At 40.8% G+C, this 27,013-nt stretch overlaps 1 protein-coding gene across 1 annotated transcript; it reads left to right on the top strand.

Annotated features, from left to right (window-relative positions):
* Positions 1 to 370: 370 nt before the first annotated feature.
* LOC122660871 lies at positions 371 to 27,013 on the top strand. Its single transcript, XM_043856122.1, has 3 exons — positions 371 to 563; positions 26,531 to 26,599; positions 26,698 to 27,013. Exons 1-3 carry the CDS (start codon positions 399 to 401, stop codon positions 26,875 to 26,877), a joined length of 414 nt encoding a protein of 137 aa, XP_043712057.1. The 5' UTR covers positions 371 to 398; the 3' UTR covers positions 26,878 to 27,013.

The following is a 27,013-nucleotide window of genomic DNA, read 5'->3' as shown; positions in this document are numbered from 1 at the left end:
TTTTAATTTGGTTTTATATTGGGTTTACGTGCTATTTTAAAAGTTTAGGCCAACTTTTTTACATCTTCATCAATAAAAAACCCTTATATGGTAGGATCATAATCCATCAAACTTTTTCCAAACACTAAAATGGAAAAGAATTTATCATCCACATTTGATTAAAAAAAAATTAAAAAATATATAATTTCATATGACTCCTTATTCAGTTTTAAACTTGAAAACTGAAACCGAATCAAACATAGAGAAGATTCCAACTTTGGAAAACTAAAGCCGCATCGATTACCAAAACGATTCCGAATCAAGATTAAAACAGTCCGATTCAGTTCCCGATTCCGAATTTTAAAACCTTGTTGTGTTTCTAATCTCAACACAGAAGGAGTAGTGGGAAGGTCCGGGAGATGAGAGGAGTGGGAGGACCGTTGCTGTGCATAGGAGATCTGCTAAGCGATGTCGGTGACGAAGCCAGCGTGGGGGAAAACCAAGAAACGTCTTTCTTGGCATTTCCATCATCATCAACTCTCAATGCTTCTCTTCCACCATTGCATCTTAGCCAACTCTTCAAGGTACTCTTTACTATCTTTTGCTTTCATTAAAGATCCATACTGCTTAATTTTTTTCTCCACTTGAATCTTATCATCATTTCAATTGTGTTTTACGAAGAATTGTTTTCTGTCTGAAAATTTTGTTCGATTGGTTTGGTTTCCTGTGAATAACAAAAAAGATGAGTTTGAAAAATCGCATTTAATCGAGTATCTTAAACTGAAGCCCTGATTAGTTGTAAAGAACTAATACCTTTTGGTTTTCGAGGAATTTTAGAATCCAAATTGTAGCCCTGATGAGGATTGAATTAAATTCACATACTTTATCTTTGAAGATCTAAGCCTTTAGCTTTTGGAAGGACAGGTGTGGTCTGAATTTTGGCTCTTTTAATGGTTTCACAGACCAATTTTTATAGAAAATCCACAGGTTGGTAGGTGTGAGTTGTTGTAGCTGCAAGGCACGCAAGCATGTCAAAGATCTCATGTCAACTGTTCTGATAAATTCACTCTGGAGTTTGTGAATCTGATTGAACAATAATTCATTAAGAGGTGTTTTAGGATTTTTTTTTTCTCTTTTGAAAACGAAATAATTAAGAGGGACAGAAGCTATATAACCATTATACAAATAACAAAGACCTTGAATTAGTGCAAAGACATAAAGGAGAAACGAAAAACAGAAAGCTATTATCTTGTAATCAGAAATTCAAAAGCTTGCATCGGTGTCTGACTTCACAAGCCTTTAACAGCAAATAATTTAAATCCAAATGGTCCAACCAATGGCATGAGGGACCATTCTTGACAGTCCAACTAACTCTATTAAGTTCAGTAGTCTTCCAAACAGAAGAAGAAAAACTTTCCTTAAAGGAATCTGGTAGAGGTAATTTAACAGCAAATAATTTCACAAATGTTAACCATATATAAAGTAAAGTTACCACATTTCACAACATGCCCAGCAGATTCACATTTCCATAAGCAGAGTGGTCATCTAGTTGCATGATGAACAGCTCCATTCTGCAAATTCTCAACGGTAAGAATACGAAGAAGTAACCAGGAAAGAACGCAAATTTTTAATGTACTCTTACTTTTGCATTAAAAAGCAATTTATTTGGGGCTGCTGCTAGGATAGATAATATCTACGTACAAGTATACCCCCTAGTTGGCTTCCTATACTTAGCTTGGGCCGCCATCTTGGATAATATCGATCCAGTCATGTGAAAGCTTCAGCTGCTGCATCAACAGCTCTTAAATTTCTAATTTGTTTTCTAGGGCCATCACAAAAATCAAGTGTGTTTTCTGCAAACTGTAAATGAGATACCACAACACTGCTACCATATATATCAAAGCCATTGAAAATGCCCTAGGTAACAGAATTTTCCTACAATTCTGATGTAGGTCCAAGCACAAGAAAGAAGAAGAAACAGCCCTAAGGGACTGATTGTTGGAGCCTTAGATTTTATTCTATACTTAGTTTTTTTTTGAGCTCTTAAATTGAACCGGTCCAACCAATGGTCCAATTTAAGTGTCTCTTAGAGCATCTTTAAGTAATTGTTTTAAAACTTGTCCCCCCTCCACAATTTTAAGAGGGCTGGATTTGTTTTTGTAATAGGAATCAGATCTGGGATTCCAAATCTAGATCTAAATAAGTGTAAGGCCTTTGCTCCTTTTGATTATAAATAATACAATTTGTGGGAGGCTCCCCCACCATTCTACTTTTTAAAAATTTGGCTTTCAGCTCTGCTACTTGCTGCCATTGTGCTGCTGTTTCTACTCCTCTGTGAGTGCTTGCATCCTTGTGGGATTATCAAGGTGGAAAGGGTAAGTGGATCTCCTACTACTCCTTGCATCGTGAAGATCGGGAGGACCTTCTCTGGATTGTTTAGTTTCTGCCATTGAAGTTCTTCCATTACAAGTAACCTATTTACTGAACTCTGCAAATAACCCTTCTCCTTTTCATCCTCTAACCTAGACCTACACTTCCCAATCGATCCCCTAAACCCTAGCTTCATCTACTTTCCATAAACCCTAATTCCCCTTCATCTCTGTGAAACCTAAAACCCCTAAATTCTGTCCAGCCCTATTCGACCATCCAAATCACACCAAACTTCAACCGAATCATCCTCTCCATGCCAGTAACACTCGACCAGCACCCCTTGACCTAATTCCCCCTCGAAACCCTAAATCTCATCATCCCCTTCATTCCTAAAACCCGAAACCTTAATTTCCTAAAATTCAAATCTTTACAAATCTTACCTCATTAGACTCCTATAGACCTGCCCAGCTTTATCCAATAAACCTCAAACACATTGTCCAAAACCTAACCCTAGTTTTGACCTAAAATTCTCAATTCTGCCCAATTGGCCAACAACTTTGTGAGGGTCTGATCTACTTGGCTCCTAGTAGGTCTCCTACCTATCTAGGACTACATTAAGTGGTATCAGAGCCATGGATGAACATGGCAGTACTGTTGTGGATCCAACCCTACTACTCTCGCCCGGCCCCATGGCTGCAATCATGGACATGCTGCACAAGCTTTCGGCAGATTAGAAAGCTATCAATGATCGATTATTGGTGATGGAACAAAGGCAGATTACACCTCTTAGGGACAGCAACCTTCCCTTAGAAGAGGACAGATTTCAAGTTAATTCTGAGGGACATGGAACTCTGGGAAGGAATGAACATCATAGAGATCATTCCAGAAGTCCCAGGGACCACAGAGATCATTCTAGTCACCACAAAGATCACAGATATCGACGTAGATATGACAGAGAAGACTACAGAGAAGACAGGGACAAAAACAGAGAAGAACCTCGAAGACCCAACTTTGAGGAATATCTGAGATCTTACTTCACTGCAGATGAGGTTACCAACCGAAGGTATGATACACATAAGGTTAAACTTGAGCTGAAAGAGTTTGATGAAACTCATGAACCTCAAGTATTCTATGACTGGCTTGCTGCCTTGGATGATTACTTTGATTGGTATGATTTGCTTGAAGATCGAAAGATGAGATTGGCACGTACCAAGCTGATTGGCCGTGCCCGGGATTTAGGGGTCTCAGTTCCAAGCCCGGCCCAACAGAACCGACCGAGCCTGATCGGCTAAAGCCCGGCCTGACCGGCTTAAGCCCGACACGTTTAGTAACTGGGTGGTCCCGGTGTGAGGTTCTAGCTTGTCGGGCGCTAGACCGAACTGACCGAATGCTACCCCGACCTAGCCCGATCGATCCTAGCCCGACATAGCCCAACCTATTTACTGGTTTTGAAACCTTGTGATTGGTTCTAGCCCACTTACCTATAAAGCTTATGGCAGCAGATTGGGTGTTGAGAAGGGAGCCATTCTTGACTGGAGTGACTATTTCTTTCTTCAATACTTACCCAACTCCCTTAAGGACCATAACAAGTGGCCTGCTCTCCTAACTCCGCTCAGGTAAAAATTTTAATTTTAAAATGAAACCATTACTGTTGTGTTCCTACTGTACCTACATGAGCTGGCCCAACTTTTTAACTTGACTTATCAGATACTTGGAACTAAATCCATATTATGTCTTTTCTTATTGACCTGAATTGATCCGGACATTTTAACAGACACCCATTAATTGTAATTTTTTTTTTGAGTGTAGGAAGAATCGAGGAGTACTGTGGACAATTGGTCCTCTGTGGCACTTTAATGAAACTCTTCTCCATTAACTTGGATTTGGGAGAAGATCATCTACAGAAGGCGTTTGGAGGAGACGACATCGGTGCGTGCAAGAGGACCAAACCTCACACTTGGGCTCTCCTCCCACTTTGACCTTGATGGAATGACCATTCTCCACCCAGACTATTAAGTCTCAGTTTGAGTTAAACATGTCCATAGTCAGGTTAAGGCCCGGTTAGAGCTAGACATGCCCACAGCCCGATTAAAACCCGGTTAAGGTCCGATTAGCCCGAATAAGGTTGCCCCGATTAAAGATCGAACACCGACCGACCGAATTGAAACCGTACCATGCCCGCCCAAGACAAGCCCGAATGCTTAAACGGTCGGACACAATGCAACCTATAAAATTGGTGAGGCCCGTCTAGGCCCGACCGAGACCAACCCAATCCGACCGGTTGACACCCTTACCGGGAATGGTGGCGAAATGAAGAGAGACATGGAACTTGATGATGATGCACCTACTACCTGGGAAGACATGAGGTATGACTTGAAGGAGAAATATCTACCCAGGCACTTCAGAGCTTAGCTCCAGGATCAATTCAACTCCCTACGCCAAGGGACTATGACTGTAGCTGAGTATATGCAGCAGTTTGATGCTCTTGCTTCTCGTAATGGAACTGGAGAAGGAGCTACTCAGATGTTATCTCAGTTTCGACTGGGATTGAGAGCAGATATTGTTAGGGCTATTGGAGTGGCTGATGTTAGAGACATCAAAGACTGTTTTGAGAAAGCCTTGAAGGTTGAAGAACTATTGACTACCAATAGGAGGTTCGGTCCCTCTGCTGTCGACACCAGAAAATCTTTTCCAGCATCCAAACCTACTAATGGTTACACTAAAGGTAACAACTCTATTGCTGGTCCTACACGATCAGGTTACTTTACATGTAGCTCTTCTTGTCCTACAGCTCCTACACGATTTGACAACAAAGGCAAAGCTCCCATGGTCAGTAATGATTCTTGCAAGTGTTACTACTGCAATAAAATAGGCTACTATGCCAAGGATTGCCCACAAAAGCATAGGCAAGTCAATGTGGCTGAAAAGGAAGATGAAAACCCTGATGATAATGATGAGTAGGGTTTGTATGCATATCCCCCTGATGATGATGATGACGGGGCTGATTATTTTGAAGACTTGGGCGATGATTATGAAGATACCCGAGGAGTTCATGTGGTAGCACACATACTGAGTGCTGAAACCAAAGGTGAAGATTGGCGACGTAGCTGTATCTTCTATACTCGTATGCAAGTTGGAGAACGCACTGCCCAGGTAATTGTTGATAGTGGTAGTTGTGTTAATGTTGTTTTTGAAGGCTAATCTGAAATTTGAGAAGCACCCTATGCCTTACAAAGTTTCTCTGTTGAATGGTAATAAGTTGGAGGTAAAATAAGAGATGTTATGTTCCCCTACAGCTCCATCACTATTCAGAAAAGGTTTGGTATGACATCATCCCAATGAAGATGACTGATGTCTTATTGGGAAGACCATGGTTATATGACAATGATGTTGCCATCTATGGAAGAAAAAATCAGTGCGTGTTTCAACACAAGGGCAGTAGGTTGTTTTTCATCCTCTTAATCTACCCTCAGAGATGCGCAAACGACAAACCATGCGTACCAATCAAAAGGGGACAGATTCTGAGCATAAACTATTAGCTGTTCCACAAAAGAAATTTGAGCAAACCAGCCATGATTCAGGTTTGATCTTAGCTGTGGTGACTCAAGAAGTTGCTGCCCAGCCAGAAGTGAAGCTAGCACAGCCCATTAAGGATTTATTGCAAGATTTCTCTAATGTGGTGCCAGAGGAATTGCCTAATGAGCTACCCCCATTGAGGGACATTCAAAATGTTATTGACTTGATACCAGGCTCAGTTTTGCCTAATCTGCCTGCTTACAGACTCAGCCCATGTGCTGTTCCAGCCCTACTGACTCCCAAGAAGGATGGTTCATGGTGTATGTGTGTGGACAGCAGGGCCATCAATAAAATCACTATCAAGTACAGGTTTCCCATCCCTAGACTTGATGATATGTTAGACATGCTGTCCGGCTCTATGATCTTTTCCAAGATTGATTTTCGAAGTGGTTATCATCAGATTCGTATCCGGCCTAGAGACGAATGGAAGACAGCTTTCAATACCAAAGATGGATTGTTCGAATGGAAGGTTATGCCCTTTGGTTTGACGAATGCACCAAGCATATTCATGAGAGTCATGACACAGGTACTTTGTCCCTTTATTGGTAAATTTCTGGTTGTTTACTTTGACGACATTTTGGTGTACAGTAAGCATCCAGGTGACTATATTGACCACTTGAAGCAAGTTCTTAGAGTACTCAGGCAAGAGAAATTATATATCCACTTGAAGAAGTGCTCCTTTATGCTGCCCAAGGTTGTTTTCCTTTGTTTTATTATATTTTCAAAGGGTGTTGAAGCGGATCCGGAAAAGGTCAGAAGCATTGTTGATTGACCTACTCTGAAGACATTTACTGAAGTAAGAAACTTCCATGGCTTGGCATCATTCTACAAGCGATTTGTTCGCAATTTTAGTGCCATCATGTGTTACATGCAAAGTAATCTAAAAATTAAATAAAATAAAGGGAAAAAGTTCTCTGTCCAGGAGTGTGGCCTACCCCAGCACTCCCATGAGTCCATCTCTCTCCTCCCCATGTGAAAAGACATTTCTGCCACCTTGTTTTAAGGAGGAGAGAGATAGACACATGGGAGTGGTGGCATAGGCCACACTCCCGTACAGAAAACTGCTTCCCTAAATAAAATAGAGAAATAATAGGGAGAGAAAGAGGAAGAGAGAGAGAGAGAGAGAGAATGTGCTTTATAGACGAAACAATGGCGTCTGGCTTGGGTGAGGAAGCTTACCTCATCTCTAAGAGATAATTTAGGGATTTAATTTGCTATTATCTATTTCATATTAACCTATTAAATAGGCAAAGCAAGTAGTTACAACTTACAACTCCTAAAACTTCTCCCACTCATCACGTACAACTCCAATAACTTCCTTAAATAACTATCTAAATAACTATAATATATTAGAAATAAAATAATATAATAATAGTTCAATAATACATAACATTACTTCTCCCTTAAAAGTGTCCTTGTTCACAAGGACAAAAAAATTAAGAAAATAATAATTCCACCAGGATCCCATATCTTAATATGGAATATTATCTCAATTACTAATGTCAGAATAATAATCTTATGATGAGCCAATCTTGTTGTAGGGAATGGAATCTCCTTTAAGGATATCTTCTTCTTTTTCTTCATCTTCTTTGATATCTTCATTTTCTTCTTCTTCTTTTTCATCATTTTCTTCATCTTCTTTATCTTGTTCGTTGGCTGCGCCGGGTACACCATTATGGCTATCTTTTCTTCCTTCGGTCTCCTTACCATGCTTGAAGATGCTTCTATTGGAAGATCGTTGGTTGACGTACTCAATCCAATTCTGACAAACAACACGGTTAGCTTTTCCATGGTCTGGTTAAACTTCCCGAAAATTTGTTGTTGCCCCAACATGAAGTGAATGCACTATATCTTCCAATTTCTTGACCCTTTTTCTCAAATCTGGTTCTGATGCCATTTGTTACATGCAAAGTAATCTAAAAATTAAAGAAAATAAATAGAGAAATAATAGGGAGAGAAAGAGGAAGAGAGAGAGAGAGAGAGAGAGAGAGAGAGAGAGAGAGAGAGAGAGAGAGAGAGAGAGAATATGCTTTATAGATGAAGCAATGGCGTCTGGCTTGGGTGAGGAAGCCTACCTCATCTCTAAGAGATAATTTTGGGATTTAATTTGCTATTTTCTATTTCATATTAACCTATTAAATAGGCAAAGCAAGTAGTTACAACTTACAACTCCTAAAACTTCTCCCACTCATCACGTACAACTCCAATAACTTCCCTAAATAACTATCTAAATAACTATAATATATTAGAAGTAAAATAATATAATAATAGTTAAATAATACGTAACATCATGGCACCCATCACTGAGTGCACCAAACAAAGCAAAGGAAAGGTCGAATGGACAGCAGCAGCCCATAAAGCTTTCCAATTGATCAAGAAGAAGATGATTGAAGTTCCAGTGTTATGCCTGCCAAATTTTGACCAAATATTTGAAGTTGCTACTGATGCTTCTCATATTGGTCTGGGAGGAGTTCTTATGCAGAATGGGCATCCAGTTGCCTTGTACAGTGAAAAGCTCAATGATGCCAAAACCAGATATTCTACTTATGACATTGAGCTTTATACTATTGTTCAGGTGTTGCATCATTGGAGGCACTATCTTATTGACAAAGAATTTGTCTTGTACACAGATCATGAAGCACTCAGGCACCTCCACTCTCAGAAGTCCATTAGCATCCGACATGCTAAATGGGTTGCTTATCTACAGGAATTTAACTTTGCCCTCAAGTACAAGTCAGGAAAGGAGAACACAGTGGCTGATGCACTAAGTAGAAAAGTTCAGATTTTGAACACATTCTTAGTCCATTCACTTAGCATCGAGCAGATCAGAGATGAGTATGTTGGTGACAAGGACTTTCATATCCTATATGCTGATTAGAAGCAGGGTGGACGGCACCCTAAATATTCACTACATGATGGTTATTTGTTCTTAGGAACACGACTCTGTATTCCCAACTCTTCCCTACGCCATCACATTATTAAAGAGTTACATGGAGGAGGCCTGGGAGGACACTTTGGGAAAGACAAAACCATCTTACAGGTGACTGATCGGTACTATTGGCCTCACTTGGCCAAGGATGTAGAGCATGGAATCAGGAGATTCCGAGTTTACCAGTTAGCTAAAGGTGCCAAGTAGAACGCGGGTCTCTACTCACCATTGTCGATCCCTCACCAGCCCTGGGTTGACATCAGTATGGATTTTGTACTTGGGCTGCCCCCAACTCGAGAGAGATTTGACTCCGTCATGGTTGTTGTTGATAGATTCACCAAGATGGCTCATTTTATCCCTTCCCAAAAAACACTTGATACACTTGATGCTTCCCACATTGCCAAGTTGTTTTTCGAGGAGATAGTTCACATCCATGGGCTGCCGAGTACTATAGTCTCTGATAGAGATGTGAAGTTTATGAGTTATTTTTGGAAGACTTTATGGCTGAAGACAAACAATAAGCTTCTGTTCTCTACTGCATTCCACCTACAGACTGACGGGCAAACAGAGGTAATAAACAGGAGCCTTGGTAACTTATTGAGATGTTTGGTCAGAGATTATGAGAAGACATGGCCCTCCATCCTTGAAATTGCTGAGTTCGCCTACAACAGTTCTGTAAATAGGACCACTGGATGTACTCCTTTCGAGATTCTCCTTGGGATACAGCCCAAGCGCCCCATTGATCTTGTCCCTTTACCCCCTCATGCTAGGGTAAGTGTGTAAGCAGATGAGTTCCTCCGCCACATCACCGAAGTGCACGCTGATGTTCGAAGGAAGATAGAACTCAATACTGATCATTACAAGGCTACTGCTGATAAGCATCACCGATTTGTTGAGTTCAAGCCTGGAGACATGGTCATGGTCAGGGTTAACCCAGAGAGACACCAACCAGGTGTCAACAGTAAGCTCCATCCAAAGAAGATGGGTCCATACAAGGTGCTGAAACGAATTGGACCCAATGCTTATGTTCTCGAGTTGCCTGCTGATATGGGCATAAGCAATGTGTTTAATGTGGCTGATCTCTATTTGTACATGGGACATCACTTAGACGATGGTGATTCGGAGCATATGCTGAGGCTGCCCCAACTCAAGCCACCTACTGAAGATGTGATCGAGGAGGTTCTAGATGACATGCACAAGACTACTCGACATGGCACAGTTTACCATTCCTTTCTTGTCAAATGGAAAGGTCGCCCACGCCAGGACAGTACTTGGATCCATGCAGACGACTTCTAGAAGCTTGATCCCGAGTTGTGTGATCGATACATGGCCTTCACCCATTCATTGGAGATGAATGTTTCTAAGCCGGGGAGTGCTGATGCAGGTCCAAGCACAAGAAAGAAGAAGAAACAACCCTAAGGGACTGATTGTTGGAGCCTTAGATTTTATTTCTATACTTAGTTTTTTTTGTTTGAGCTCTTAAATTGAACCGGTCCAACCAATGGCCCAATTTAAGTGACTTTTTTCTATTGGCTAATTTTGTTTTATTCCTATTGGCTCTTAGAGCATCTTTAAGTAATTGTTTTAAAACTATGTTTTGTCCCCCGTCGATTTTAAGAGGGCTGGACTTGTTTTTGTAATAGGAATCAGATCTGGGATTCCAAATCCAGATCTGAATTAGTGTAAGGCCTTTTGCCCTTTTGATTATAAATAATACAATTCGTGGGAAGTTCCCCCACCATTCTACTTTTAAAAAATTTTGCTTTCAGCTCTGCTGCTTGCTGCCATTGTGTTGCTGTTTCTGCTCCTCTTGTGAGTGCTTGCATCCTTGTGGGATTATCAATGTGGAAAGGGTAGGTGGATCTCCTACGACTCCTTGCATCGTGAAGATCGGGAGGACCTTCTCTGGATTGTTTAGTTGCTGCCATTGAAGTTCTGCCATTACAAGTAACCTATTTACTGAACTCTGCAAATAACCCTTCTACTTTTCATCCTCTAACCTAGACCTACACTCCCCAATCGATCCCCTAAACCCTAGCTTCATTTACTGTCCATAAACCCTAATTCCTCTTCATCTTTGTGAAACCTAAAACCCCTAAATTCTGTCCAGCCCTATTCAACCATACAAATCACACCAAACTTCAACCGAATCATCCTCTCCATACCAGTAACACTCGACCAGCACCCCTTGACCTTATTCCCCCTCTAAACCCTAGATCTCATCATCCCCTTCATTCCTACAACCCAAAACCTGAAACCCTAATTTCCTAAAATTCAAATCTTCACTCAAACTCTACAAATCTTACCTCATTAGACTCCTATAGACCTACCCAGCTTTATCCAATAAACCTCAAACACATTGTCCAAAACCTAACCCTAGTTTTGACCTAAAACTCTCAATTCTGCCCAATCGGCCAACACCTTTGTGAGGGTCTGATCTACCTGGCTCCTAGTAGGTCTCCTACCTATCTAGGACTACATTAAATTCATTAAGAGCTTCTGCAACTATTATAAAAAAGATAGGGAGTGATAGTATCTCCTTGTCTGATTCCACAAGAGCATCCAAATTTACTTGCCTAGGTCCCCTATTATTATGGAAAATCTTCTGGAAGCTAAACAAAAGTATTTACCCATTGTCTCCACTTCAAGCTGAAACCCATTCTTCATATAAACCCAAGATATATGGTCATAAGCTTTCTCAAAATCAAGTTTACATAGTAATTCTAACTTATCTTCTTGCAATCTAGCATCCACACCTTCATTGACAATGACCAAACCATCTTGAATTTTGTTCCCCCACAAAGTAGATAATAGGGCTATGCTTACTAAGCAGTAAACAAATTTCCAACCCACAAGTAGGACTGTCGGTTACTGTTATACAGCAATATAGGAGGTTTAATAATCACAGTAATAGGGCTTGGATTAGACCTAAAATCAGGTCAAAAGTAAGCTACAGCAACAATACTTTGAACCGAAAAGCTGGCAGCAATCCAACGGTGGGATTGATAGTTACGGCTGATGAAAGTAATTAGTAACTTACTGTTCAGAAATAGTAACTAAGGATAACACATTGGTCTAAGGGTAGAGTACCCAAACTGAGATCGGTTGTAGGTCTTTGGCACAGTAGAATACCCTTGAATTATCACAGCCAACTGATGGTTGGATCACAAGTTATACGCCCAAATCAGAGTAAGCAAGTAGTTACTAAATATTAAACTCTGCAATACCAGACAATGGAAGCAATAGATGGAACCACAATTCTCATCGATGGAAGGGGCTGATATGCAACCTATGGCTTCAGAAAATCATCAAGGTTCGATGGTTAGATGTGGCACAATAGCTAAAGGATGAAATTAGAAACTAGAGAGGAAAATGGCCACTTACAGGCCCTCAGAAAATCTAGCCATTGGATGTGGTTAAGACTGGTATAGAGGGAGGGTTCCAATGGGGAGACTTTGCTATCAAAACACCAAGTAAACCTGTCGGCCAGATCAGGAGTTAGGAGGGTTTGTAACTTGCTGCAGTAGAAGCCCAACAGGCAGTGCTGCTAGGTATGACAGTGGCCTTCAATCTCAGTCCTTGGTTTAGGATCGATGGGAGCACCTCATCAAGTTTTTAAATAGCAGCAACAACAAAAATGTTTGGAGGCTCTTAAGAACTTCACACTCTCAAAAGGCAGTTAATCATCAACATGCAAGTGGGCAGCATATCTCTAGGAGTTCATCTTTGCACTGAAGTATAAGGTGGGAGAGGAGAACACTGTAGCTGATGCTTTGATCCGTGAAGTGTTGACCCTACATACCTTTTCAGTCCATGTCATCAGTATAGATCACATTCGGGAGGAATATGCTTCTGACAAGGAATTCTCACAAATTTTCTGGAATTACAGCAAGGTGGATGACATCCACGATGGTTCTCTTCTTTGGGCCCCGATTATGCATACTGGATTCTTCTTTACTTTATCACTTTATACGAGAACTGCATGGTGGAGGTTAGGTGGTTGGTTATTTTGGCAAACATAGACTCTTCTACAAGTCACACATCACTATTATTGGCCTCACATGTCACAAGATGTCGATAACATGATCAAAAGGTGTTGTGTATATCAACTTGCCAAAGGAACTAAGCAAAACATAGGATTATACTCCCCTTTGCCTGTTCCGCGCACACCTTGGATTCATATTAGTATGGATTGTATTTGGTTTACTTACCACAAGGGAGAAACATGATCCTATATTTGTAGTGGTTGATCGCTTCTCTAAGGTGGTGCATTTTATACCTTATCAGTAGACGTATGATGCTTCACATATAGCTACTATCTTTTTCAAGGAAGTAGTATGACTTCATGGTTTACCGGAGTCCATTGTTTTTAATCGTGACGTCAAATTTATGAGCTATATTTTGAAGACTTTGGATGAGGACCAATACAAAGTTGCTATTTTCTGTGGCTTTTCATCCTCAAACCGAGGTGGTTAGCTGGAGCTTGGGTAATTTGTTACGGTGCCTTGTTCGTGATTATGAAAATAAGTGGGATTTATACTTGACGTGGCCAAATTTTCCTACAACAGCTCTGTCAATAGGATGACGGGTCATACTCCGTTTGAAATTGTTCTTGGAGTTCAGCCCAAATGACCCATCGAGCTTGTTCCTCTACCATTTGAGGCACGAGTTAGTATTAAAGCTGATGAGTTCTTGCACCATATTGCCAAAGTCCAAGCAGATGTGCGTAGACGGATCAATCTCAATACTGAAGCCTATAAGGCGGCTGCTAACCTTCATCGGCAACATGTAGAGTATCAGCCTAGAGACATGGTGTTGATTTGTATTGCCCTGGAATGATTTGCTCCAAACGCCAACACAAAATTTCATCCTTGAAAGATGGGTCCCTATAAAGTTTTGAAGAAAGTTGGCCCCAATGCCTATGTATTTAATCTTTCACCGGATTTGGCCATTAGCATAGTCGTCCTTGTGGCCGACCTTACTATGTACTTGGGCCATCATTCGGACAATGTGATACCGAACATGCTTTGAGGATGCCACAACTTCCTACCATCATTGATGATGAGATTGAAGATGTGGCAGATGATACATATACCACGACATGGCGACGGGTGGTTATCACTCTTTCCATATAAAGTGGAAAGGTCAACCTTGAACAGACTGTACGTGGATCTATGAAGATGTTGTACGAGCAGTATAGGGCACTTGTGTATTCGCCAGAGACGAATGAAAATTAATATGGATCAAAGGTTCTAGCAGAAGTATTTCCGCAAGAATAAGAAAGGCCATCCCAGCCAGCCCAAGTCTCATGGTCTTCATGGGCCAGGAGGCCCAGGACTAGGCCTAAATAGTTAGTCCATGTGTGGGAGGAGGTTTCTAGAAGGCACCAGCAAGATACTATGTTTGGAGAACTTTTGCGCTAGGAGATATAGTTTCTATTGTGTTACTATCCAATAGTTACTATTTTTCTGCTATAGTTTCTATTCCTTTTTCTTTAGCCAGCAACTAGGCTATTGTGTTGAAGTTTCTAATTTTTTTACATCTTCTATATTAGTAACTTTCCCTTAGCAATTGAGAGTTTCTAATGTCATAATAGTGCTACACTCTTATAAATAAAGAAGACGCCTCCATAATGGCCCACTATTTTACAGCCTAAAGAACCTTGATATGTGCATGTTTGTGAGTGTGAGATGCATTCCTGTTGTGAGAGACAGCAGCTCTAGTTGAAATTCCAAGGAGATCGGTGAGAGGCCATCTTCTAGTTGGTGGGAAACCAACAAATCCTCTTCTATCCAGCTCTTCATCTTCAAGCTCAGTCTTCAATCCAGCCCTGGTTTAGTCAATCTATGAATGGTAAAATTGTTGCTGCTTCAGTTTTCTTTACCATTACTAGGTTCTATTATAGTTCTGATATTCCTGTTGTGTTCAATCATTAATTAAGTTGCAACCCAGCTTCATAACACTCTTTCCAGCAGCATAATAGGTTTTGGATCACAGCATAATACCCTACCTATTGTTCTGTGCAATGAGTTTCAGGACTGAGGATCACTATTATAGTAAGTTACTAATTTCTGTTGAGGCTATAACTCACCATCCGACCAGTGGATTGTCTCCAAATTTTGAAGCTATATTTCTATTCATATATAGACCCTTTGATCAGCATATCTAGTCCATCTGACCAGCAAATTGTGATAGACATATTTTCTCTCAAAACCTGGTTTTTCCTAACCCCGTTGTTCTGGTTTCCCTTTGGATTCCTGGTCACTATTGTTAGGTGATTAGGATACCATTACGGATGCAATCAAGTTAACCGAGAGTGATTGTCCACAAAAGTAAAAAAAGAAGAAAAACCAGATCTACTCTTAATACAACCTGGACCCCAAATATCAGAATGGACTAAAGAGAAAAAGGACGAACTCCTAGAGATATCACAAAAAAGAAAGGTGGTGTGATGATGCTTTCCAAGCTCACAAGCCTCATACTCAATGCGTAAAATAAACTTGCAATTGGCAACGATCTGCTGAAGTTTGGAGAGTGATAAGTGTCCCAACCGATAATGCTAGTGAAGAGAAGCAGTCGTAGAGGAGGAAGCACCATTAAGGTAGTATAGACCATTCTTCTCACGCCCTCCACCGATCGTCTTCTATGTCTGGAGATCTTGAAAGACTCAATATGACTCGAGGTGGATGGCAAGATTATTGGAAACAAAATTCATTCGAGTTACCGATCATATGAGATGAAGCACCTAATAAACCAAGTGGTAGAAGATGAAGAGGTGAGAACTGTAACAATATTTGTATGGGCTAATGTAGTAGTGGAGGAATGGATGATTGAGTCTCGAGCTGCTGAACTCATTTCATTAACTGGTTATAATCATCAGGAGACACAATAACTGATTGACTAGAACCAGATGAAGAGCGAGATTGATATCATTAGGTGACACCACTTCAAGATTCCCATCAACAACTGATGTATTGGTATAGTGTTGTGTCCATTGAGGTTTACCGTAGTTTACCTAACATTTGTCAACAATATGATTAATTTTACCAGTGCGTACACTGACATAAAGCTTGGTTGGTTTTCCGTCCTCACGATCACCAGAACCTCTCCTTGAACCACGACCTCTTCCAAGGAATCCAGAACCATGACCACGACCACCAGTGCCAACTACCAAGGTTGAACTGTCCTTGGAAGAAGATAATTCACATCTAATGCGGCAGGTAGATGCAATCTGCTGGATATGGAAAAAATACTTCATTCATATAAAGAACCATTTTGCTAGGAAGAAGTTGATTTTTGATGGGCTGCAAGTCATAGTTCAACCCAGATAAAAATTTATCTGCCTAAAATTCTTCAGTTTGGGTCTTCAACAAAGTCCAAATCAGTAGTAAAAGGCTGATAGACATTCAGTTCTTCCTGCATGCCTTTAAGTGCGCTATAGTATTCTCTACAGACTTGTCACCTTGCTTGAAATTAAATATTTTCGCATACAGATTCATATACTCAGACACATTTTTGTTTTGAGAAAAACTCTCCTTCAAATCCTTCAAACTCCTTTAGCTGTCGTACGGAACATAACATTTGCAGCAATTGATGGATCCATACTATACCATAATCAGACTAATAATATATCGTTCTTACTCGTCCAATCATCAGTCTTCTGAATCAGCAGATGGAGGTGCTGAAGTTAAATTCTTCAATTTGCCTTTCGCATTAATATAAACTTTCACAGCTTGTGCCCACAATAAATAATTAGATGCGCCTTTTAGTGCGATAGCAGTAATTTTGACATTAACAGGTCCACAGAGGGTTTAGAATCACTCATTATAGCAAAGCAGAGAAAGGTTCAACCCCAATAACTGTTAGAAGTCATGTAATAGGGGTAGTTTAGGAACTAGTCCCATTACTAGTTGCCTTATTATGTAATTATGTTTTTCTTCTTTATTTCCCTTGTACCTCCCTAGGGAGGTGGATGTAATTTCCTATTTGTTATGATTGAATTAATATAGGTGTATAGAGAAGCCTCTCCAACACAATCGATTACAACCCAAATATTCTCTTCTCTCTTCTCTCTCTTCTCTTGCTATCTTCTTCCTCCTCCAAGTTCTTCCTTCTCTCTTCGTACCTCCTAAACCTAAAATCTAACTTGGTATCAAAGAAGGCTCAAGGTTTGAGAGTCGTGTTCAGTTCCTGTTTTCATTCTTTCTCTTCTCTTTGAAATCCTTTATGTCTAAGGATTCCAAAGAGGAGATTCCTGTGTACAGCTTTGCTTAAAGAGTATGGAATAGGCTCATTCTAGCCTCTTTTGATGATCGAAGGATATACCTGAGCTGTTTTGAAGCTCTCTTGAAGGTTTAGATCTCACACAGCTGCTGCTACAAGTTCCGCCGAGTTCGAGTTCAGGTTGCGTTCTTGCTATTCTCGGATTGCTTTTGTGTCTTGGTTAGGCTCATTTGCATCGCCCTAGGACACTTATGAGGATGGCTATGATCTTCCTTGCTGATTGAAGAAGCCATATGAGCAGATTTGCTTCTTGTGTGGGATCCTCTGTTCTGCCCAGGTAAACCCGAGAGTGTTTACCCTTTTTTCTTGCTTTGAACTACAGTTTGATGCTCTCTTGGTTGAGGGATGTGTATGCACAGCCTTTGTGAGGCCTTTCCTCTTGTTTGGAGTTGATACTACTTCTTGCAAGCTTTGTGGTACAGTATTATAAGGGACTGCTTGCTGGACTGATGTTGGAATGCACTAGAAGTGCTTGATTTAAGTCCTCTTAGAGATTTACTGCTAGGACTGCTTCGGCAGTGTGCTATCCTAGGCTGCTTATTGGATTTTTTGCTTGTTTGGGTTGAGTGTGTACTCCACATTTGTCTTTAATATTCTTGTTTATTGTCAAATCCCTTCCATCATGGCTGCTTCAGATGCATCTGTGCTTGGTACTGCTGATTCATAGCCCCCTACTGTTGTCCCTCAGTTGGCTTATGAGAGTACTCACCAACAAATTTCTTTTGTGAAGCTTGATGGTACTAATTACCTAGATTGGTCACATTCTGTGAGACTTTCTCTTAGGAGTAAGGGAAAACTTGGATATATTACAGGTGCTATCAAGGCTCCCACAGCTGGTTCACCTACTTTTGATAAATGGGAGACTGAAAATTCTACAGTTATGACATGGTTGATCTTCTCCATGAAGCCCGAGATTGGGAGAAGGTTTATAAGGAAGGAAACAGCCAAAGCTATTTGGGATAGTGTCTCTGTGGCCTTTGACAGAGTAGGTGACACTGCCAAGGTCTATTAGCTTCATCAAAAAATTCACTCATTGAAACAAGGTGACAACACTATTTCTGAGTACTACAGTGCGTTCCTTAATCTTGTGGAGGAGTATGATCACTACAGGGACCTTCATTTGACCAACCCAGAGGATGAAACAAAAGTGTATCTGACTCTTGAAAAGGAGCGTGTCTTCTCTTTACTTGGTGGTCTGAACCCTGACTATGAGCCAGTTAGACTCCAGCTGTTAGGCCGGTCTCCCCTTCCCTCTCTTAGTGAAGTCTGTAGTTACTTACAGAGTGAAGAGACCAGGCGGCTTACTATGGCACCACCACCAGCATCATCTGAGAGGTCAGCCCTCAATTCTAGTTCTGTTCGAGACACCCGTGGAGGTGGTAGAGGCCCAGGGCCTAACCGTGAGGAAGCCAGTACTGTGGAGACAGTTGGTGCCAGTGGAGTTGGGCGAGACAGATTTAAATGTGATCATTGTGGACGCACTGGACACACCAAGGATAGGTGTTGGTCTCTCCATGGTCGTCCTCCTGGTCTGCGTGGTCGTGGTGGCCGTAGAGGGAGAGCTCGAGCTCATTCCGCGGCGACAACTGATGTTGATGCCCCACAGGATGACTCCACCTTCATGGATGCAGTGGTTCGCAGGGTTGTGTCACAGTTGAGCGCATCTTCTACATCTAGTATGGCTGGATCCTCATCATCCTCAGCTTTGCAGGTCTCCACCTCAGCTTCTACTGCCGCCCAGCCTTGGGTCATTGACTCGGGTGCCACAGACCACATGACTGGTACATCTCATTATTATGATTCTTATACCATTTGCTCTGGTAAGGACAAGGTTAGGGTAGCTGATGGCTCCCTTTCCTCCATATCTGGTAAGGGTAATATCCCTGTGACATCATCTATTTCTCTCTCTTCTGTTCTTCATGTCCTTAATCTTACATTGAATCTTTTATCTGTGAGTCATCTGACTAAATCTCTCAACTGTTGTGTCACATTTTTTCCTTCTCACTATCTTTTTCAGGATTTGGTGACGAAGAGGATTATTGGTAGTGGAGGTGAGGAGCAAGGCCTCTACTTTTTTGATCCGTTTTTTTCCACAGCTCATTCCTATGTGTGTGGACGTAATGATAGTAGTTCTGTGGATTCTGTTATGTTATGGCATCCATCTTTTGTTGTAATGAGGAAACAATTGCCTCACTTATTTTCTTCTATTGTCTCTTCTCATGTTTTTCAATGTGAACCATGTATGTTTGCCAAACATTGTCGGTCTTCATATCCTTATCATGGTAATAGAACTGTTGCTCCTTTTCATATTGTGCATACTGATGTTTGGGGTCCTTCCCCTACTACTTCTTTATTTGGCTTTCGTTACTTTGTGTCATTTGTTGATGATTTTTTCCGTGCTATATGGACTGTACTTTTGAAGCATAAGAGTGATGTTTGTGATGCCTTTTAGAATTTTTACCAAATGATCCTTACTCAATTTGAGACCCGCATCAAAATTGTGCGATCTGATAAAGGGGGAGAGTACATGTTTGGTGGCCTTCAAACCTTCTTTACTACTCATGGCATTATCCATCAGCTAGCGTGTGTTGACATACCCCAACTAAATGGGGTTGCTGAGAGGAAAAATCGCCATCTATTGGAGGTCACCCGTAGTCTATTGTTTGGCATGCATGTCGCCAAGACCTTCTGGTCCGCAGCTCTTCTCACTGCCTCCTTTCTCATCAATCGTATGCCTACCAAGCTTCTTAATTTCAAATCTCCCTTGGACATCTTATCTCCCAAGGCCTTTGCTTTTTCTCTTCCTCCTAGAGTCTTTGGCTGTGTTTGTTATGTGCATGTTAACAAATCTGCCTGCACTAAACTTGACCCCAAAGCTCTCAAGTGTCTCTTGTACTCTTCTACTACCAAGGGGTACAAGTGTTATCATCCTTCTTCCCGCCGATGTATCATTTCCAAGGATGTTACCTTTCTTGAGTCAGTCCCTTTCTTTGTCCCTTCTCAGCATCCTCTTCAGGGGGAGAATTATGGGAGTGAATAGGCTACTGATGATTTCTTTCTTTCTCCTCTACCTACATCTCCTTTTATGGTTGACATTGGGAAACACAGGACTGTAGATGTGGTTGAGGTTGATGACCAACCACCAGGGGGGAATACAGATTTGGTTGTTGAAAGTGGTTCTGGTAAGGAGAAGGATTACCACATTACATACAACAAGGGTGAAGGCTTACATAATACAAGAAAGAAGACCTACCAAGAGTCCTCTTCAGATCCAGATCCAGATCCACATCCTGAGATTCATTCTTCTCAATCAGGTGACATTTCTTCTCCATCTGATTTGGACCTTCCTATTGCTATTAGGAAAGGGAAAAGAACTTGTACTAATCCTATATCCCAGTTTGTTTCCTATGATGCAATTTTTCCTACAGGCCTTGCCTTTATTATTGCTCTCTCTACTGTTTCATTCCCAAGAATGTCATTGATGCTATGTCTGACCCAAAGTGGAGACAAACCATGTCTGAGTAGATGATGGCACTTGAGAAGAATGGTACTTGGCAACTTGTAGGCCTTCCCAAGGGATGTGTCCTAGTTGGATGCAGTTGGGTCTACACAATCAAGTACAAATCTGATGGCAGTATTGAGAGATACAAAGCAAGGTTGGTGGCCAAGGGGTACAGTCAAGTCTATGGAATTGACTACCAGGAGACATTTTCCCTTGTGGCCAAGCATAACTCAATAAGAGTTCTTTTATCTTTGGCTGCCAATAAAGATTGGCCTTTATATCAGTTGGATGTGAAGAATGCCTTCCTTCATGGTGAGGCTTCAAGATGCCTTCAGTTGAAGGGAAAGTGTGCCTCCTTAAGAAGGCTCTATATGGTCTCAAACAGTCACCATAGGCATGGTTTGAGCGCTTCCGACAGACTATTTTGAAGAATGGATATTCCCAGAGCCAAGCTGATCATACTCTCTTTACCAAGCGGAGTAATGGTACCATCACAGCGCTCATTGTCTATGTTGACGATATCGTGGTCACAGGAGATGATACAGCTGAGATAGGTAAATTGAAGAGCTACTTGGCACAACAATTTGAGATCAAAGATCTGGGTTCCTTGAAGTACTTCTTAGGAATAGAAGTATCAAGGACCAAGAATGGAATCAACATATGTCAGAGGAGGTTTATCCTTGACTTGTTGACAGAGACAGGGATGTTAGGCTGCAAACCAGCAAACTCTCCTATTGAGCAGAATCACAAACTAGGAGAGGACTGTAGTCCTCTTGTTGATGCGGGGAAGTATCAAAGGCTAGTGGGGAAGCTTATCTATCTCTCTATGACTCGGCCAAATATTTCTTATGCAGTGGGAGTTGTCAGCCAGTTCATGCATGCTCCCAAGAGTGGCCATTTGGATGTTGTGTATCGCATTCTAAGGTATTTGAAGTCCTCTCCAGGGAAAGGACTATTGTATGCAAGGCACAACTACTTGAGAGTGGAAGGTTTCACAGATGCCGATTGGGCTGGTTCCATTACAGATAGGAGATCTACCTCCGGCTATTGTACCTTTGTGGGAGGTAACTTAGTCACCTGGAGGAGTAAGAAACAACATGTTGTGGTTAGATCTAGTACCGAGGCAGAATTTAGAGCTATGGTACTTGGAGTGTGTGAGCTCATCTGGCTAAAAAGACTTGTTCAGGAATTGGGATTCGACACTGAAGGACCCATGAGACTGTACTGTGACAACAAGGCTGCCATCAGTATTGCTCACAACCCTGTTCAACATGACCGGACTAAGCACATTGAGCTTGATAGGCATTTCATCAAGGAGAAGATAGACTCTGGCTGTATTTGTACTCCTTTTGTGAAGACTGGTAATCAGTTGGCAGATATCTTCACCAAGGCTCTTGGCTCTCCTCAGTTTAGTTCTTTCCTAAGCAAGCTGGGAATGCATGATATATATTCTCCAGCTTGAGGGGGAGTGTTAGAAGTCATGTAATAAGGGTAGTTTAGGAACTAGTCCCATTACTAGTTGCTTTATTATGTAATTATGTTTTTCTTCTTTATTTCCCTTGTTCCTCCCTAGGGAGGTGGATGTAATTTCCTATGTGTTATGATTGAATTAATATAGGTATATGGAGAAGCCTCTCCAACACAATCGATTACAACCCAAATATTCTCTTCTCTCTTCTCTCTCTTCTCTCTCTTCTCTTGCTATCTTCTTCCTCCTCCAACTTATTCCATCTCTCTTCTTACCTCCTAAACCTAAAATCTAACTATAACATATCACAATAAAGTCAAACCATAAGGCAGACCAAAGAAAGATAGTAGACAGATCCCAATCGCAGGTTAGAAGCAGATGGGAATTGCACTTGACTGCAAAAAAAAAAAAAAGCATAATCTTATTTCCTGACCATAAATAGCAACAATAGCCAGCTAAAGGTATTAGTAATATTAAAAATCCACTCAGAGTCAAAACACAAGCCATAACAAAAATCTGTAGAGCAGGACAAGACCAAACTGCAAGAACCAGAAAATTAAGACTGTGAAATCGCATGGGGAAAGAGTTGTTTGATTGCCTTGAAATTTTGGTCGAGCATCCCTTTATGAGGATAATATACCTGTAAAACATAGTTGTCAAGGCGCCTAGGTGACCAAGGCGTTGGAGGGTCTCTTAGGCGACAGGACGCTCGCCTAGGCAGATCGTTATATCTAGTATAGCAATAATATAATTATGCTTACAACATTACAACAACAACATTATTTAGAGGGGAAAAAGCTTAAGTAAACAAGAGAAGTGAACTAGTGAAGTTCGATTTCTTTCTTTCTTAATTAATTAATTTATTTTATTTTTTGGGTACTAAATGATCCCATGCTTCTCACCTATACACAAACTTGTACACAAGGCAATAAAAATGTTGGAAACAACATTATTTAGAGGAAAAAATAAGTGAAAAAAATCAACCGCCCAGGGACCTAGGAATGCCAAGGTGCGCCTTGTTAAGTGAGAATAAGGTGGGTGACCACCAGCCCTTGGAAGCCCGCCCGGACGCCTAGGCTGAGCCTAGACAATGCCTTGACAATAATGCTGGAAAATTTCATGGAGTTCTGACAAGTGAAGGTGGGCTTCTTGAACAAGGATTTTTAAAGAACCGTAGCAAACCAGGTCTGATGATTCTGAAATTGAGATCAATCGACCGCAAGAGATAGTAGAGCAAGTCTACAAAGTTTGGACTGATTCCAACAAAGGAAGACGCCCATTCAAGAATTCCCACAAGGATTCTTGAAATCGATCCAACATTGCAGAAGACTTATCAGATCATATCATTGAGGGGTTTATTGAAGACTAATAACCATTCAAGCATGATCGCAACAGAGAAGACTTCGTCCACACAAGAAATCCCTTGTTTTGTATTTCATCGAACAAGGGAATACATCACGAACAATAGAAGTTGCAGCCGTTGCTGCACACCACACATTTTGGTTTAGGGACTCTCAAACCAGAAAAAGAACAAATTGCAGACCAACTGGTTAATGATGCTTTGATACCATGTGACAAATCAGAAAAGCACTAACCAGTACCTGCACAGATCTAGAGAAGAGGATAGGGGAGAAAACAGAAGCTAGTCGATTAGGAAGTTGTGAAACCTAGTCGATAACTAAAATATATATTTATAATTATAAATAGTGTTGCTAATTACAAAAAAAAAACCCTCAACATTTGAGTATTTTCTCATATTCCCCTGAAACATAAGAACCATTATAAATGCACCCCCTGCAGTATAACTTTAACACTTCTTTCATGGAACAAACTGATAAAAAAAAGTGGGGTAGGTTTGTTATAGGCTGAGGTAGTGATGGGTTTCTAAATTGCCTAAGGTTAGGAATCCAGAAGTCCCTTAGAAAATAGAATCGCAGTGAAGGGTCTAGAAACCAGGTTCAAGAGAAAATTGACTTCAGCAAGTTGAATGTCCAGATGAGGCTATAAATCTGGTTGAGTGCTCCATTCCAAGTATTAAACATTCCTGCAAAACCTGATTGAATCCAACGGCTGGATTGGGAGATATGAAGATTTCCTACTTGAAATAGGAAACTTACAACCCAGGAAATAACAGAATCAATGGGCAGGGTTCTGGTATCTCGGAACAGTGACAACCAGAGGTCTGATTTATTGATTAAACAGCAATATGGAACCATAAAAAGTTGCCAAAATCAGATATAAAAAAATTAAGTTCAGAAACCCAGACTTTGAGAAGTTGACTTGAGATAGGACTTCTTGAAATCAACTTTAAAGTTCAGGGTTTAAAGCAGAAACATAAACTAGATAATTGGATAATAAACAGAGATTAATCACAGCAGAAAACCTATCTAACAGAATAGCCAAACAGAAGAACAAATGGGATTAAAGAGAATGAAAATAACATGTGCAATATAGAGAATAATCGGGTATTTAGAAACTGAGAATAAATAACAGAATTAGTGAATACTGACCTGTTCAGTTGATAGAGAACTAAGTTCAGTAAATAAAGATCGGAATCCACCTGATTACTTCTGAAATCTACCAGAATATCTACTGAATCCACAGCAGAGAAGAAACTCAGAATCCACTGGACAACTTGAGAAATCCACCCAAGTAAAGTCTGACGCTTCATCATCGTCCAACTCTAATCCCAACTGCAGCAACTAAAGGGTTAGCACTCCTCTTGTTGGGACACTTCTTGGCAAGATGCCCCATCTTATGACAGTAGTAGGACTCAATGTAATTGCTTCTGTCTATAGGTGCCTTCCTCTTGTCCTTGGCCACAACTAGAGGTTTTTCTGTTATGACACCAGAAGTAGGTGTCTTTGTCTACTCCCCGGCTTGAGAAGTGAACCTCTTAGAAGGGAGCTTAAGATTTTCCTCTGCCCATAGTGCCTTCTGAAAGCATTCCTGATGGTCAGATACATCGTGGACATTTGTTTCTCTCCTGATTTCCGGAGTCTGCCTTGTTTTGAACTGTGATACCAGCTGAATATCGTCCTCGTCAATTCTTGTGTGTGAGACTAATGCATCAAACTGCTCCATGTACTCTGACACAGTTGAGTTGTTTTTCCGCCGTGCTCTGAATGTATGGGGTACAGTATAGCTTCCACTGATATGTTCTCCACCACTCCCCAGCTGGTCTGACTAACTTAGCTTGGGCTAGCTTCAGTTTCCTGGGTTCTATCAAGTCAAACCAATCTAAATAATCATCCAGACAGGAAAGCCAGACATTGAATAGTTGGGGGTCCAATTTCCCACTGTATATTTTTTCAACTCAACTTAACTTTCTGGATATCATCAGACCATCGATTATGCAACCCAATTTCAAGTACAGTGCGTAGGGTATCCTCTAAGGTAGGCTGCTGTGTAGGTATCCTCTGTCGTCGTCTCCCAAAATCTCTCATGGTATTATTTGCAGTAGAATGAGCTGTCTACATTTCACCAGCTAAAGGCCTTTGCTGCAAATGCCATACCACGTTAAACAATGATCCTTTAACTTATCTTCCGTCAGGGACACTCCTAAATCACCTCGAATTTTTTATTTTCTTAATTTATCTTTCCTATTTACAACTCATCCATCTCAACATCCTTGTCTCAGTTATTTGTTTATGTATTATTTCTTTGTTGCCTAACATTAGTGGCAGGGAAACATGGATCCAGCATATGCCTGAGTGATCAAATCTGGATAGTAGTTGTGTTTTACGTATGAACCAATAACATTTGACCAGTCTCAGGTTTCGGACAAGCCATTTTTATCTGAGCTGACTATATTTGGGTCAGTTGGATGGTTCCAATGAAACTGCCACCCCTATATTTAGATGCTTTCTCAATGTGAGAATGATAACGATCTTTAGATCTGAGGTTCTGTTGTTCTACTTTTTTGTTTTTTGATAAGCATCAAGAGGGATAGATTTTATATGTTATGAACAAGTGAAATTCAACGGTTCAAATTCTTATAGGATATCATGCTGTAACCTCAGCAGATCATAACAAATAGTCAAACAAAGGACCAACTGAGCCTTCTCTTTTCTGGTGAAACCAGTCTTCAATGTCCAAATCGACAGCTAAAGGAGCAGAGAAACTCATTTTGGTTGCTCGAGTCCACTTTCGAATGTCACATGCTTGCCAATCCGTTCTCCCAATTGGAACTTGACTGAACTTGTGATTTGGAACTGAATACTTGATTATTTCGTACCTTGATATTGAAACTCTTGGAAACTCAATCAAAACTTTTAATACAAACACTGGAAAGACAGAAGGAGCTCAGCATTCCTTATAAATGTGAATAGCTTCTGCTTAGTGTGTTCCATCTGTGACGGGATATGGTAGTTCTCTAATTAATGGTCATAGCTAAGAACATCATCCATTCTTCTTAAATCAGGAAAACTACAACCAGTTGAATGAGGCATTATCAGGGACAGACCACTCATGGACAGCTCTGACGCTGAAGGTGAAGATATATCTGAACTGGAGTATTTCGCAGGAACATGATTTCATTTCTGCATTTGGCATTTCTAACTAGTTTATTATCATGTTATGTTATCCTAGTTATGCACTTCCCTAGAGACTGCAGATAAGTTGATACAGTCAGCCAACTCAAATGTCCGAGTGCTTTCCGCGAAGGTTGAAGTTCTGGAAAGCATCATGAAGCGAGGAGATTCAGTTGTAGCGGCAGCAAAAGGGATTGATGTCACACAATTCAAGAAGGAAAGACCTACTGGGAGTTAAAAATGACTTTAGGTATCATGGGGCACAAATCTGACGAGGGGAGATCATTAGTGTTCTGTATGTACCTTAGAGAACAGAAACCTAGAATTGAAACTGTAGTCGTAAATCTGTAAAGATGTGTTCTTTATGCTTCTAA

Source organism: Telopea speciosissima, chromosome 5 (genome assembly GCF_018873765.1).
Source record: "Telopea speciosissima isolate NSW1024214 ecotype Mountain lineage chromosome 5, Tspe_v1, whole genome shotgun sequence".
Taxonomy (NCBI): Eukaryota; Viridiplantae; Streptophyta; class Magnoliopsida; order Proteales; family Proteaceae; genus Telopea; species Telopea speciosissima.
This window is presented reverse-complemented; position numbering and strand designations above follow the sequence as displayed.